The sequence below is a fragment of the Arvicanthis niloticus genome, chromosome 10 (assembly GCF_011762505.2).
Source record: "Arvicanthis niloticus isolate mArvNil1 chromosome 10, mArvNil1.pat.X, whole genome shotgun sequence".
Lineage (NCBI taxonomy): Eukaryota > Metazoa > Chordata > Mammalia > Rodentia > Muridae > Arvicanthis > Arvicanthis niloticus.
Window position 1 is genome coordinate 52,927,195 of NC_047667.1, and position 14,560 is coordinate 52,941,754.

Consider the following 14,560-nt stretch of genomic DNA (forward strand, 5'->3'; position numbering starts at 1 on the left):
TAGCTCATAGGCACACACCATCCAGCTTAAGGGATTTTTTTTTTTGCCATCTCCCAGGCAACTAGAGGCTTTCAGCCTGCTTTTGTGGAGGTCTGTGATGCTTGGAGCTCTGTCTTGAAGTTATGTGCAGTTTTACCAAGTGAAGGTGTGGACTTTATGCTGGAGAGTGACGTGTCCTAAGCTGAGGATGGAGTCTCTTTCTCTTCTTGATGGCGTGAGCTTGCTCCTCCGCTGGGACTCAAAATTTATGCAGAGATGAGTCTTTAGTATAGCTGTGGAAGGTCAGACAGCAGGAGAGACAGGACAGCAAATGAATAAAAGCACCCTGCAATGGGTTTGCTTGTTGACCTCCAGGATCTTCATCACAATGGCATCCTCTGATTGAGGATCTCAAGTGAACCCCCTGTGTATAAACTGTAGTTTATGATTTCTGGGTGATTGTTCTAACTGGGACCACGGTTTCCGCTTGGTAAAAATGAATGGAGGCCTCCTTTTCTTGCTTTTCCTGTTTTTAGCTCACCCTCCTGTGCTTTCTTCAACAGTTCGCAAAGGTTACCGGATTCAAGCTGACAAGGAGAGAGACTCCATGAAGGTCCTGTACTATGTCGAGAAGGAGCTGGCTCAGTTTGATCCAGCCAGGAGGATGAGAGGCAGATGTGAGCATCTGTTAGTTTCATGTGATCTGTACTTCACTGAGGATTTGGTAGCTGAAGAGGAGATGGGGGTCATCAGATTTGAAGCTCTGAGCCAGCAGGTGTGCTCGTGACACTACCACAAAAAGTACCTCCGAGAACTCGGAAGGGAAGAGAAGGGGATTCTAGTGGAAGCGTGGGGCAGTCATGTGTGGTTTGGGTTGTCTTCTTGTGTGGCAATCTGTGTCTATTACTGTGGCCTTATAGTTCTGGCTTTAAAATGTTTCGTTAGAACAGCCCCCTTATAATACTTTATAAGCAATCCTCAAAACTAGCTACTGAAGATATGGGGTGGCTCAGTCAGTAAAGTCATTGCGGAGCAAGTATGAGCTCAGATTTCCCACACTAGTGCAAGCATGAGGACCCATGTTCAGACCCCAGCACCCATGGGACAATAGATCATATCTCTAGCCCCCGTGCTGAGCTGGCAAAGACAAGCCATTCTCTGGAGCTCAATGGGTAGGGTCCCATTCTATTCAGTGAGAGAGCCTTTCTCAAAAAATGAGGTCAAGAATATCAAGGAAGATATTAAGTTAACCTCTTGCATTTACATATATGAGCACATGCACGTGTGCACAGACACGCATGCACACTCAAGAAGTAATATTCAGTGTGAGCTTTTTCCAACCTGAAAGGCCCTAATATTGAACAACCCAGATATTGACTTGCCACATGGAGGCTTCAATGAGAGTGGAAGAAGAAGTCTAGTAAATAAATCTAGGGAAAAGAGGCTGGCATCCTTCTGAGATGCCCAAACCCCAAAGAGTTTGGGGTAAGCAAAGAGGCTACACTTCTTGTCAAAGAACCGTTTAATTACTAAGTCTGTTGGTGGCAGGGCCCCAACCCTTAACTTATCCAAAGCCCTTGGAGGCTGCAGCTGACACTGCTGATTCTTTAGAGTGGGTTCCAAATTACTGTCTATCATGGGAGGCAGAACAGGGCAGGTCTGACTTGGATGGGCTAATTATCAAGAGGGTGCTGGCAAGCCTGGTAGTGAGGTCACTAGGCACTTTCTTTGAACCCCCTTCTTGGAACCAACAAGAGACTTGATGGAGCTGTTGGGAAAACAGTCCCAGACTAGAGGAACTTTATTCAGATTAAGGACAACATATTCCACCCAGTTTACAATTCTAAATTCATCCTGTCTGGGTTGCAGCCATTGCTGCATCCTCCCACTTCATGGACTATAAAAAGACCATCTCCAGATTGGAATGTCAGGAATGCAGATGTCACCACACTTGACAAGCTGGTTGTAACAGTGTTGTCATGGATCTCTGTAAGGGCACAGAGACAGAGAGAATCCTAGATCAAGGAGAAGCCAGGCAAGAAATCTACCAGTATCACGGCTTAGACAAAAAGTTAATGATGGGGACCCGAAGTAAGGAATGGACTTGAGTGTCTGACTTATTTTGGCTATCTTGATCTGAAAGGGATTCAGAAACTGGCTGGTCTCAGCTGGTGGAGCCTTAGAGTGGAAAGGGATCGTAGAGGTGCTTCCTGTCAGCCTGTGCAGTGTTCAGATGAGGAAGCAGAAGCTCAGGGAGTGTATGGATAGAATTCAAAGAACTCAGATGGGATTATTCCCCATCTTGTGATTCATATACAAAAACTTTTGAGCTAAACCTAGACTGGTCTTCTCGGTGTGATGTAACCAGTGCCAGCATGTGGCCAGGGCCAAGACTGGAATTCAGACCACCTAGTACCTGCAGATTGACAGTACACAGCTGTGTGGACTGACACAGGAGTATAGTTCACTCTGGAGGATGGCTCTATTCTGAAGAGCAGGGCAGATCATGGACTGGGGCAGTTTTTAAAATCTCATAAAATAGATACCTTGGTTTCACAGATTTTGTGAGAATTGGGGGTGTGAGATCCAGGTTCTTGAATTTATTGGCCACTGTGGTTCTCCTTTGTGTTACCCTTATAAGTGGTAGTCACTCCTGGATGCTTACATTCAGGGAATGTCTAGAGCAGGAGTCTGCAAACAGTATCTTCTGGACACAGGTATATATAACAATTTTTTTTTAATTTTTAAATAAAATCTAAAAACTTTTATTTTTTAAATAAAAGTTTTATTGGAACACAGCCAGGCTAACTGGCTTGTATATGTTCTATAGCTTCTTATTGGATGGCAGAACTGAGGGGTTATAACCAGTATGGCTCACAAAGTCTAAACTGTTTATTCCCTGGCTGGTCCTTTACAGAAAATGTTAGTGCATCTCTGTCCCAAGTTGGTGTAATTATATTTGTGTCAAGGGCTACATTGATGTCATGTTCTACTTAGCAGACATTTCAGTGTAACATACACCAGGGACAGCTTGTTACTACAAGTGGTCAAATGATGATAGTTCTTACAATCTGGAGAAATGAAAAAGGTCAAGTATTCCTTGAAATTTAGAGAAAGTTCTGAGCCAACAATATTGTTTTGCAATGCTCTCATCAAGTGGGTTCTAAAGCTGGTTTTGTTTTTTTTTTCCTGTATGCCTACTAGAATTGGAACTCATGGGGACTGTGAGGGAACATTCTAGATTTTAACCAATAGTCTGTGAGCTGCTTTCTTTTAAAATAGGTATAAAGGCTGGAGAGATGGCTTGATGGATACATGTGTAGACATGAGAACCTTAGTTTAGATCCTGGCATCTATGCAAAAAAGCTGGACATGGTTGCAGTTTCCTGTAACTCCAGCTCTGTAAGGGGGCAGAGATGAGAGGATGCCCAGGGCTTTCTGGTCACCAGTCTAGCTCCAAATTCAGTGAGAGAATCATGTTAACACATAAAAGTCCTCGATGCATACACATAGGCATGCACCACACACACACACACACACACACACACACACACACACACACACACACACCATCATCTTTCTCTTTAAGAGGTTTATGTTTAAATTTTTTGTTATAATTTAATACCAAATTGTCATTCCTGTGTGTTCTCAGTAAGACAATGCCAGGAGGACCTGCTGTTGTACAAAATTCCTCTGGTCCTCCCAGTACCACAGGGGATGGAGGGAAGGCAGAGGGAACCCAAGAGAACACATCTCTGCCTCCCACATCTAATCTTGGCTTTACTTTTCACTCAGCAGCAAGGACCAGTAAATGTCGTCTTTAATAATATTTTCGAAGTCTCAGTGAAAAGATTTAGAAAACAAGTGGATTCAGTTACATTACAAATAGATTCACTAGGTGTGTTTAAGTAAAATGAAATTCAATACATTTCTAAGTTTTTAAAATAATCAATATTTCTGTTATTTTTTTTCCAGCCTCCATCATAAACCTGGTCCTAGTTCATAAGTGCTTCTGCACAAAGCTAGGAAATGAGAAAGCCATGACCACACCATTTTACATTTTTTTTTTTTAGGCAGAGGCCAGAAACAAACTACAGCTCAGTGGACACAAAGGTTAAGTCCATCTCCCAAACTTCTGGCCTGGCCACTTATGACCACAGACACCTGGAATCCTTTGATAGGGAGGGGAACAGGTTCATCCAGGCCTTAGAAGTAGATCTGGTGCTCCTTGGGCAGGGTATTACACAGCAGGAGCGTGGTCTAAAGGGTAAGTGTACTGAAACCAAGGTATATGTTCTCTTTGCCTTGACTTGGAGCTCGTTGGAGAACAGAATGGCTGAGGAGAGCAGAATGGGACTCTCCCAAAGCACAGTGTTCATACTGGCTCCAAAGACCCCTTTTTGAGACTGGGCCAGCAGTAGGGAAGATGCTATTAGTAATGGCTTTTCCCCCTCCATCTCTTGGCCCGACATGGCCTGGATCATTGGAGTTCACCACAGAAATTATATAGGACAGAGAAAAACATTTGGATAAGGGAGATGTACTAGGAGACCAGCTGCAGACAGCCTGAGTTCTGGGAAGCCTGCCTTAGGTAGAACAAAGACAATTGTCTTCCTATTCCAAGAACAGCATGTAGGAAAGCCTCCCTCTCTGTAAGCAAGTTGGGTTTGAGCTGGAGCCAATTCCTGCTGAGTGACACAAATACCACCTGTGTGGATCTACAGTACACACTGGTCAGGACCAAGGCTCCCAGGCAGGAGATTCTGGAATATATGTGATCTCAGCCCTTAGCAGCTCCCCCTTCCATTTAGAGAACTGTGATGCCTGCTTTTGTCCCTGCAGATAACAACACCATCTCGGAACTCAGCTCCCTGCATGATGATGACAGCAATTTCCGCCAGTCTTACCACCAGATGCGGAATAAGCAGTTCCCTATGTCTGGGGACTTGGAAAGCAATCCAGACTACTGGTCAGGTGTCATGGGAGGCAACAGTGGGACCAACAGGGGGCCAGCCCTGGAGTATAACAAAGAGGACCGTGAGAGCTTCAGGCACAGGTGACGGCCGTGAGTGGGAAGGGACCACTGTGTGTCTGCTATTCTGTTTCTATAGACTGGAATATCTCTTACATGTATTACACCCTTGTGATACCATGTGTGAGAAGTAATCAGTTAAGCCTTTTTGAAATGAGTGTCTTAGGCCCTGTAACAAACCCAGACACTCTCTTCGTATGTTTTATCCTAGAACATTTAAAGGTTCCCACTCACCATCTCCACTGCCCTGGACATTTGTCACAAGAACAGTAATCATGCCGTTATTTCTTAAAATTAATCCTTATACTTCTAAAAAAAAAAAAAAAAAAAAAAAAAAAGCAGCTACTGTTAACGTCCCTATTTTATAGCAAGGAGACAGAAAGTTCCAGATGCTAAGAAACTTGCCCAGGGCAATAAGTCCAACCAACATTTAATAATCTGTGTGACAGACAGCTTGATTCCTGAATGGCATGCCTGCACCCATTATCTGTCCTTGGAGGACAGGAGACCCCCTCCCCCAACTTCCTTCACCCACTGCAGAGGTTTCAGGCCTCTTGACTTAATAGGTAACATGCCTCAGAGAGAGGAACAGTTCTTTCTGTGTTATCAACTATTACTGTCTCCTGGGACCAGAGCTGTGCGTTGCTGTTTGCTGTGGTTGTGAAGGTAGGTGGAATAAGACGTGTGGCTGTCAACCAAGGGTCTCATCACAAGTGTTTCAGCACTACACGGATCACAAGGTATTTTCAGATACACAACTCCATTCTGGTCTTCCACACAAACTCATGGGAGTGCCAGGATTGCTCTGGCTGGACCCGCAGCACAAAAGGTGCCAAAATTGATTCATCCCGCTGGGCGGAGGGGTCGAGGCTGGGCCCCTGGAACTCTAGGGGTGCACTGCCAGGGTTCCATGCATAGGCAGTAACCAGTGACCATCTGCCCGCAGCCAGCCGCGCTCCAAATCCGAGATGCTGTCGCGGAAGAACTTTGCCACGGGTGTGCCAGCAGTGTCAATGGACGAGCTGGCGGCCTTCGCAGACTCGTATGGCCAGAGGTCGCGGCGCGCTAATGGCAACAGCCACGAGGCGCGGACGGGGAGCCGCTTCGAGCGCTCCGAGTCTCGGGCCCACGGTGCCTTCTACCAGGACGGCTCGCTGGATGAGTACTACGGGCGCGGGCGCAGTCGCGAGCCCCCGGGAGACGGGGAGCGAGGCTGGACCTACAGCCCAGCACCCGCACGCCGTCGGCCGCCGGAGGATGCGCCTCTGCCGCGCCTGGTGAGCCGGACCCCGGGCACCGCGCCCAAGTACGATCATTCGTATCTGAGCAGCGTGCTGGAGCGCCAGGCGCGGCCGGAGAGCAGCAGCCGCGGGGGCAGCCTGGAGACGCCGTCCAAGCTGGGCGCGCAGCTCGGCCCGCGCAGCGCATCCTACTACGCCTGGTCGCCGCCAGCCACCTACAAGGCTGGGGCCAGCGAGGGCGAAGACGAGGACGACGCGGCGGACGAGGATGCTCTGCCACCCTACAGCGAGCTGGAGCTGAGCCGCGGGGAGCTGAGCCGGGGCCCGTCCTACCGCGGGCGTGACCTGTCCTTCCACAGCAACTCTGAGAAGAGGAGGAAAAAGGAGCCCGCCAAGAAAACTGTGAGGGCACACCCCATCTCTCTGGATCTGGGTCGGGGAATAGAGGGAGTTGTGAGGTTGCAAGGCCCCCTGGCGGGCAATATGGGCGTTGAGGCCCAGTCATTAATTTTACTTTATCCAGCATCAGGTGGAGGAAGTAAGGGTGGGACCCTCAGGGAGAGGACAGCATCAACAAAACATAATTTTTAAAGTAGATAAATGTATAGGTGATTGTAGGAAAGACTTCCAAAAGGCTCACATCCTTACTAGCCTAAACCCGGGGTTTCTTTGAACTGCATGCAAAATTTTCTGTGCATGCTTATGCAGAGAGCGATGGCTATTTACAAAGGACTGCTTCCTGCTTCTTCCTGTTGAATGAGTGAATGCCTAGTAGTCGGTACCTGGCGTGTGTGAAGGGAGCCTTGCTTCTGCTCAGTGCTCTTGTAAATGGACGTGCGTAGACTTCATTGCTTTCTCTGTACACTCAAGAGCAGTCTACTTACTCTCTTCCTTCAGCCCCTGGAAGAGCTCTGGACTTCAGAGACATTGGGGAACAGTCACGTGTCCACAGAGGGGGCACCAAAGTACTCCTACACCCCACCACCACTATATACTTTGGATATCATGTTCCATGCCCAAGAATTTCTGTTTGTCAGCTAACCTGATTGCATTCTATTTTCCAGACTCTCAGCTGGCCTGGACTGCCTACTTTCCTGCCCCCACCCCTTTTTTTTTCCAGTGGAGTTCAAACCCAGGGCCTTGCCCATGCTAGACAAACTCTCTACCCCTGAGCTGTGTCCTCAGCGCTGGGCACTTTTTAGTGAGCAATATGGAGAGCAGGGCAATGAACAAAAAATAGATGCTTAACGTCATAGCAATTCCCCCCAAGCACCTAAGCATCTTTGGTTGTTCTTGAACTAGAGAAATGCAATGACCAAGGCGGTTACCGTGAGTGAGGAAGAAACTCTCAGGTGACTTCCAGTGAATGGTACACCATCCACATGTCAGTATTCTTGAGACACTGTGAAGTTATTCTTTGGCCATGGAACCGAGTTCTATCTGATGTATATTGGCTTGAGCATTCTCTGGGCTTTGGGGTGATCAGCAGAAATCTAACAAGTCAAGGTGTGTCTGGTTTTGATCAGGTTTTCAGCTCAGTCTGTGGTTTAATGGTGGGCTCTTTCTGCTTTTCCGTAGGGCGACTTTCCAACCAGGATGTCCCTTGTAGTCTGATACCTTTAACACACCTTTCTGGATGGCTGGAAATCAGAGGCAGACTATGGAGACAAGACACAAATCTGAGAGCCGGCAAGCCTAGGACCTTCTCTGGCCAGCAACCACCTTGGAAGCTTTGCTGATCTCTGCTTTGGCAAGGGATCCTCTTTTAGGAAGGCTGATTTCAAATCTTAGTGCCCATCTATCTTGAGCAACTTACCAAGAAAACGCTGTGTGAGAACATACCACGTAATAACCCACCAAGTTTATCTTGCCCCAGCCCCCATTTCCTTAGCAGAAAGAAGACTCTATGTTCAGTTCTAAAGCAGGTAGCTTTGGACCCCTAATCTCTAGAAATTACCTATGCCTGCAGTATGTTTTTCAACGAGTGCTGTTCTGTGCTTAGAGAGAGGAATTTATTACTACTGCTAGAAGACCTTCTGCTCACAAGAGAGATAATTTCAAGGTAAAATGTACCTTATACCCCATCGCTTCCGGTCACTGGTCAATGAATCTTTTTATGCTAAAATCAGAAGGCCTTTAGTGAGCTTAGAGGCAGAGACCTCCTGGGCAATCACAGAAATGGCTTCAATTTGCTGCTCTGACTCACAATTCTAAGTGGCTGGGACAAGCAGAGGATAGCATTTCTGAAAAACTGTCTTAAGTGGTTTTTCTTTTTCCATTCAGAGGACGTAAGCTGCTTTTCATCTTTCTGTTGCACACAGTGACAATCCTAAGGTTCCCCCCTCCCCAGTCCCTCTCTTCCTTCCCTCTCCTGGTCTCCTGGTCTCCCTCTCCACAGGGCTGGTGCCTCTGAGGGTATTCCACTCCACTCTTCAGTGTGAATAGCTTGTCATCAGGTGCCTTTGACAGATGTTTAAAACACACATTTGAGAGAGGAGAAAAGCAGAAACCGGTGACGCAAGGTGAAGAACGTGAAATGATATGTAGTCTCGTTATATTTTGAATGTGGGTTGTTTTCCTACACTCAGATTTTCTTTCTTTTTTTCTTTTTTCTTTTTTTTTCTTTTGGATTTGTATTTCACTTAAGAGTTATTTCTACCATCCTGATTCTGCTGCTGCTGGGCACCAGGGATGTGGTGTTCACATCTTTTGGCCTCACTGGCCCACCACTATAGATATTTTGGGGAGAAGAAAGATACCACTTCCTCAGCAACAAACATTTCCTCTTCCTACCCTTGCAAAAGAATTAATTTATTTTGCCTGAATCCCAAGCTGAACTTTTGTAGGTAAACTGCAAAAGTAGCCACAAACTCCTGTCCTCTCACTGCCATGGACCCTACCAAATGCACCTCAACTCTCCTACATGGTGAGAGAAGAGCCTGGTCACTACGGTCACTGTATGTGCCCATTTTATCAACTCTAAGCAGACATGAAAGAACATCTGGCCAGGACCAACAAAAGAACTGCCTGACTGAGCCGAGCCCAAACTGGAGATTCCCACTTTAGAGGAGAAGCTTGGTATTCCTGTGTGTTCATTTATCGTCAAGGATAAACCTCTCATCAGAATATTTGGCTCTGATCGGTTACTCACCCAACCTTGGGTATCACACAACCTTCGATTTTGTTAGCAGACTTTTCAGTCTTCGTTACTGCAGTGAAACATGAGACTGGGTGAAGTGGCTGGAGCAAGGTGATGCTTGCTATCCCCTCATCCAGTGGCAGTCTGTTCTCTACTTATTGGTCTATGTGTAGCCTCTGAAGAAGGTTGGTCAGCATTTCCTCAGACTTTTCCATGGCCACCTAACTGGAATTCCAGAGTCCATTCTGTTAGCATCTATTGTACTTCATGAGATTTCCAGAAAAGATCCTTCTGTGTGTGATGTAAGAAGCTGCTGGGTTAGGGTTGGGGGTGAGTAGAATCATTGCCTGGAGGAGAACTGGCCTGCCAAATAACTTCACGGTTGCTTTGGCCTGCCCTAGATGGATCAGGAGGATACTTCAGCCCAATGCTGGCACTTCCAAGGGCTGGAAGACAAAAGCCATAACTCTGGTGCTGAGTTTGAGACTCGCTAGTGTCCCTGGCCTCAGAAAACCTAGGTCTGATCTGTCTGTTTGGGCTCTAAATCAATATGGCAAAAACATCATTTCTTAATCACCAGCTTTTGATTTCAACCTGCTCAGGCATTTTTGAAGAATATCGGATAGCCGCAGTAGCTACTGTCATACTGAGCACTGTGTCAGGCTTCTCACCACCAAAGAGCCCCATAGCACAGACTACAGAGACCAAATATATTGCTTTGTAGAGCCAGGGGCATTTATGAGCTTGGGGAAAGCTGAGGGAGCAATAAATTAAAGGAAAAAGTTAAAATTGGAAACACAAAGTTCTAAAGACAAGTCTATAGGCTGAAAAAAATTTTTTTAATTCAATGTATAGAAGATAACAGGCTTTCAGAATAACTGGGGGAAAGTGGAGCACAGATTGCTCTCTGTAGGGCTTCGTGAATCAGGTGGGATCAGTAGAGAGGAGGAGCTTCTGGGTATGTGGATAGGAGATGATGCTGAACGGACAAGGCTAAGCTGGCTGTCCTCGGTGCCCTTTGTTTCTTTCCCAAATACTGTGTCCCGCACAGGAAGTGCCTATGCGTATTAGTTCCTTTCCTGTTTTTCTAGGGCATAAAGGAAGTCTTATATAAGAGGTGATCTCCATCCACTAATTCCCTACAACTTAAGAAGGAAGATAAGTCATGCCCAAGAAAGGATGAGTATATTTTATGCATATGATAAGAAATAGTGCTATGGATAAATTATAATAAATCCAGAGATTTAGATTTTTTTTTAAAAAAATGGGAATATTTTGATATTTAACTGTTGTGTGTTTGTCCATTCATCCCATTTTTAGGACATGCTCAGTGACCTGCCAAGCCAGGCTATAGAAGTCTGAGCTGAAAGGAGGTGAAGGAGGACAGAGAGGGATGAGAGGTGGGGGCTGGGGGGGGGGTTAGAGGCCTGCTGCAGAAGCTTCTGTCTCTGTCTGTGACTCACAGCTGAGTCAGGAACAGGCTGGAGGAGGAAGTGTGGAAGCAGGTGGCAGGAGGGGTCGCCTGGTGCTCAGAGTTCTTCTCTAGGCCATGTATAGACTCATTAGGAGACACAGAACAGTATTCAGTCAGTTCTTCCACCCAAGCAAGCCCAGGGGAGCTCAGGATCTTGTCCTCCAGGCACTTGTATTTACAGCTTGGGGTGCAGTAGTGCCTCACATGGGTTGGGAATCTCCCTTCTCACGATCCGCACTCTGCCGGTGATGTAGGGCTGGGCACCCCAGGGTGGGAGGGGGCTAGCACTACATATAAAACTCTGGTTAGATCTGCAGCAGTCTTTGAGAGAAATGGAGTAACAGATATTACTTTGGTTCATCTACTCTCCAACCCTTTTTAAATAGATGGATAAAACCACCATCCCCATTTATGGAGTCACAAACCTGTCAGATCTTTAAACTTCTAGTCTGTAAGCTTCCCCTGTTGGATCTGTGTTCTACAAAATTGCCTGGCCATAAGAACTATTTGCCTAGGGACTAGAGAGAGATAGCTCAGCAGTCAAAAACACTGCTTTAGCAAAGGACCTGAGTTTGGTTCCCAGCACCCTCATGATGCTCACAGCTGTCTGTAACAACAGTTCCAGGGACTCACTGGTCTTGTACAGCATCTGGGAGGACTAAACGCACACGGAGCACATATAGGCCATCAAAACAGGCAGACACACAAAATAAAAATAAATACATCATTTAAAACTGAAAAAGAAAGGGGCTGGAGAGATGGATCTGAGATTACGGGTGCTGGCTACTCTACCAGAGGACCCACATTCATTTTCCAGCAAATGGAGCCTCCCAGCTCCAGTTCTAGGGGATCTGATACTCTCTTCTGGTCAGGTCACCACAGGTACTACACCCATGTGCACAGACACATGAAGGCAAAATACACACGTTTTAAAAAAAGAAAGAAAGCATTAAAAAAAAAAAAAAACACTGGGTAAAACAACTACTTGCCTGTGGGACTGGGGATGTGACTCAATTGGTAGAGTGCTTGATTAGCATGCACAAAGCTCTGGTTCAATCCCCAGTGGTAGTGGCACATGCCTGTGATCCCAACATTTGGGAGATAAAAGCAGGAGAGTTAGAAGTTCAAGGTCAGCCTCGGCTACATAGGCCAATCTGGGCTGTATAATACTCTGTCTTAAAGAACCAAACAGTAAAAACAATTTTAAAACTCAAGGATTCCTGACTGCCACTGTCAAAAATCCTGTTGGGCTGTGCCTTGGAGAATGGTTGGGTGGATCTGGAATAAAGACTTATGCTCTAAACATATACTTTCAGAGAGCCTTGTGGTAGGTACATTTGGGTGGTGTTACATTGGGTAGTACCTCTGGTGCACCCCTATCTGCTGGCCAGGAGTATTTTATTTTATTCCTGTGCTGTAGATTATTTTATTCCAATATCACTGTGAGGTCCCGCTAACTCCCTTGGGGCTGGCACTGGTGTGGTACCCAGCAGTCCCAGCTATGACACTGGAAACTGGTTCATCAGAGTCCAACTGAAAGGAAACATTTAGAGGGAGAGGGTTGGCAGCCCTGTCCCAGGAGACTTCTTGAGATGCTCCAACTCCCAGAATAGTGATGTGTTGTGACAGGCTGAGATCAGACAACAGGAATTACAGGCAATTTTCTTATTCCCTTGCCATCATGAATAAAACTTAGCTCACGAATAGAAAGAAAGCCATCAGGGAAAAATGGCAAATGTAAATCATTTTTAAAGGGTACAAATTAACAGCTTTGCTAATAACATAACTTTCATGCTAGGACCAAAAGTGGGTGGAGGAAAAATAGTAAAATATATATTATGCCTTCCAAAACTGATTTAATTGCAGCCAGAATCTTATAAGAGTTTGGAAGTGATGTATAGAGTATAGGAATCACCCATGGAAATTATAAGAAAATTATAAGCAAAATGGTACCTAGCGTTCCCTGCCAGGACCCTACCTCCTAGTTACTTGGGATGACCAGTGAAGCTCAAAGGTCCTAGTAGCGTCAAAGTTGAGTCCCTAGTAGCATCAAAGTTGAGTAAGAAGAAGCTGAGTTGCTTTAAGCAACAGCCTGAGGTTGGCATCAACGGGGCACATTTGTTCTTCACAGCAAGCCCTGTGTTTTCCCATTGTACAGAATGTGAAACTGAGGCTGAATATGTCAAGTGGCCACCTATTGCCAAATAGCTTTCAGTCTTTAGATGACCTTCTGGCTGCCTAGGTTCTTTCCAATTCCTGCAGTGATCACAGGCCCAGACTCCAGCTTATTCTCTTCACAACCAGATGGATAGTGGGGAGAACCCTGACTCGATATTCACTCACACGTCATCGGTGAGGAGAAGCTACGAAGGCGGGCGTTTGCCACTTCATCTATCCACATGAGATTCCTCAAAGTCTGCCCTGAGAGGGAGGTGCCTTTGATGGGATCACCTTCATCCTCAGCACCTAGTCACGAGGGGGAAAGGCTTTGACGAATGTGTTGCCACCTTCTGCGTTCTTCTCAAAGAGGAATTTCAAAGCCAAGCAACAGATTCATCCAGGCTTAGAATTCCATAGTTGTGGGCAGGAGCTGACAACTTCACTACATTTTGAGATAATTTTTTTAGGGTAGAACTGGGGATCCAGATATAGAGGGGGATAAAGAAAACGAGAAGGGTAGAGATGTGACAGTTGAACTAAGAAGTCATGTTCGAGTTTTTGGTGGGGCTGACTGGACAGGGGTAAATGCGGTCTGACTCCTTTTATCTAGAAGGTTGGGAAAGATACCATACCTTCTCTCTTGCTGTGTTCATTAACAAAGATGTTAGACACTACTCCATGAGAAATTTACTTGTGAAAATAAAGACCATGACGTCCAAATGGTGGGGTGCGAAGACTCCTGCTTCATGAGAGTCACCTGCCCAGTTGTTTTTGTGCCTTGTCTGTGACATCAAAACTGAAACGTTTATATCACTGTTTAAATCACTCATGACTTTTTTCCTACGTCAGACGTACAAAGTGCATTCGATTGTAACGTTTTAAAGTAAATAAAGCATTTCATCTACTTTTGTTATAAAGAACTCAATTATGTTACAATATTAGAGTAAGTGCTCTTTCCAAGATTAATTAAAAAAAAATCATACGAAGTTACCATTATGGAACTGGCATTATGAAGCTCAGTACTTAGTACTGCTATCTAAACAACAGTACTTAACTTAGTACTGTTATCTAAACAACAACAATTGATGATGATGATGATGATGATGATGATGATGATACTGTACACACTCTCCAAAGAACGGTCTAAGTACTATACTGTAGAGGCAGACGTTGCCAGCTCATGTGTGTTCCAGCAGACTATAATGAGCTGCAGGCTGGGTGAATTCTGTTGACACTTGCTGTGACATCAGGACACAGGTAGATATGGTAGTTGATGGTGCCTGGCTCATACTCAAGAGAAGAGCATTTGCCTGACTCTTTGGAGAAGGGAGAGGAAAGTCATTCTGTGGGAGGACATTTTAGTTTCTGAAGAGATTTGGAAATTCCTCAGCACCATAATTAAGGGAAGGCAATTAAAAACCTCTGTGAGCATAAACAGTGGTAAGTACCTCCTGGAGCTATTAATCTGTTTGATGGCCAGGCCCTGTCAAGAGATTCCAGAAAACCTGTCCTTGCTTGAAACGTTTGGGCTTAAC

General features: G+C 45.7%; 1 protein-coding gene across 5 annotated transcripts in view; it reads left to right on the plus strand.

Moving 5' to 3' along the window:
* The window catches only part of Ildr2 (immunoglobulin like domain containing receptor 2), a 58,353-nt gene extending 44,423 nt beyond the window's left edge, over window positions 1-13,930 (plus strand). For all 5 annotated transcript variants that reach the window (XM_076941539.1, XM_076941540.1, XM_076941541.1 and 2 more), the window contains 4 exons: window positions 543-656; window positions 4,822-5,035; window positions 5,958-6,654; window positions 7,831-13,930. In XM_076941539.1, the coding sequence (XP_076797654.1) occupies window positions 543-656; window positions 4,822-5,035; window positions 5,958-6,654; window positions 7,831-7,866 (1,061 nt within the window). In that variant the 3' untranslated portion in view covers window positions 7,867-13,930. The remainder of the gene's footprint in view (window positions 1-542; window positions 657-4,821; window positions 5,036-5,957; window positions 6,655-7,830) is intronic.
* The last annotated feature ends 630 nt before the right edge of the window (window positions 13,931-14,560 follow it).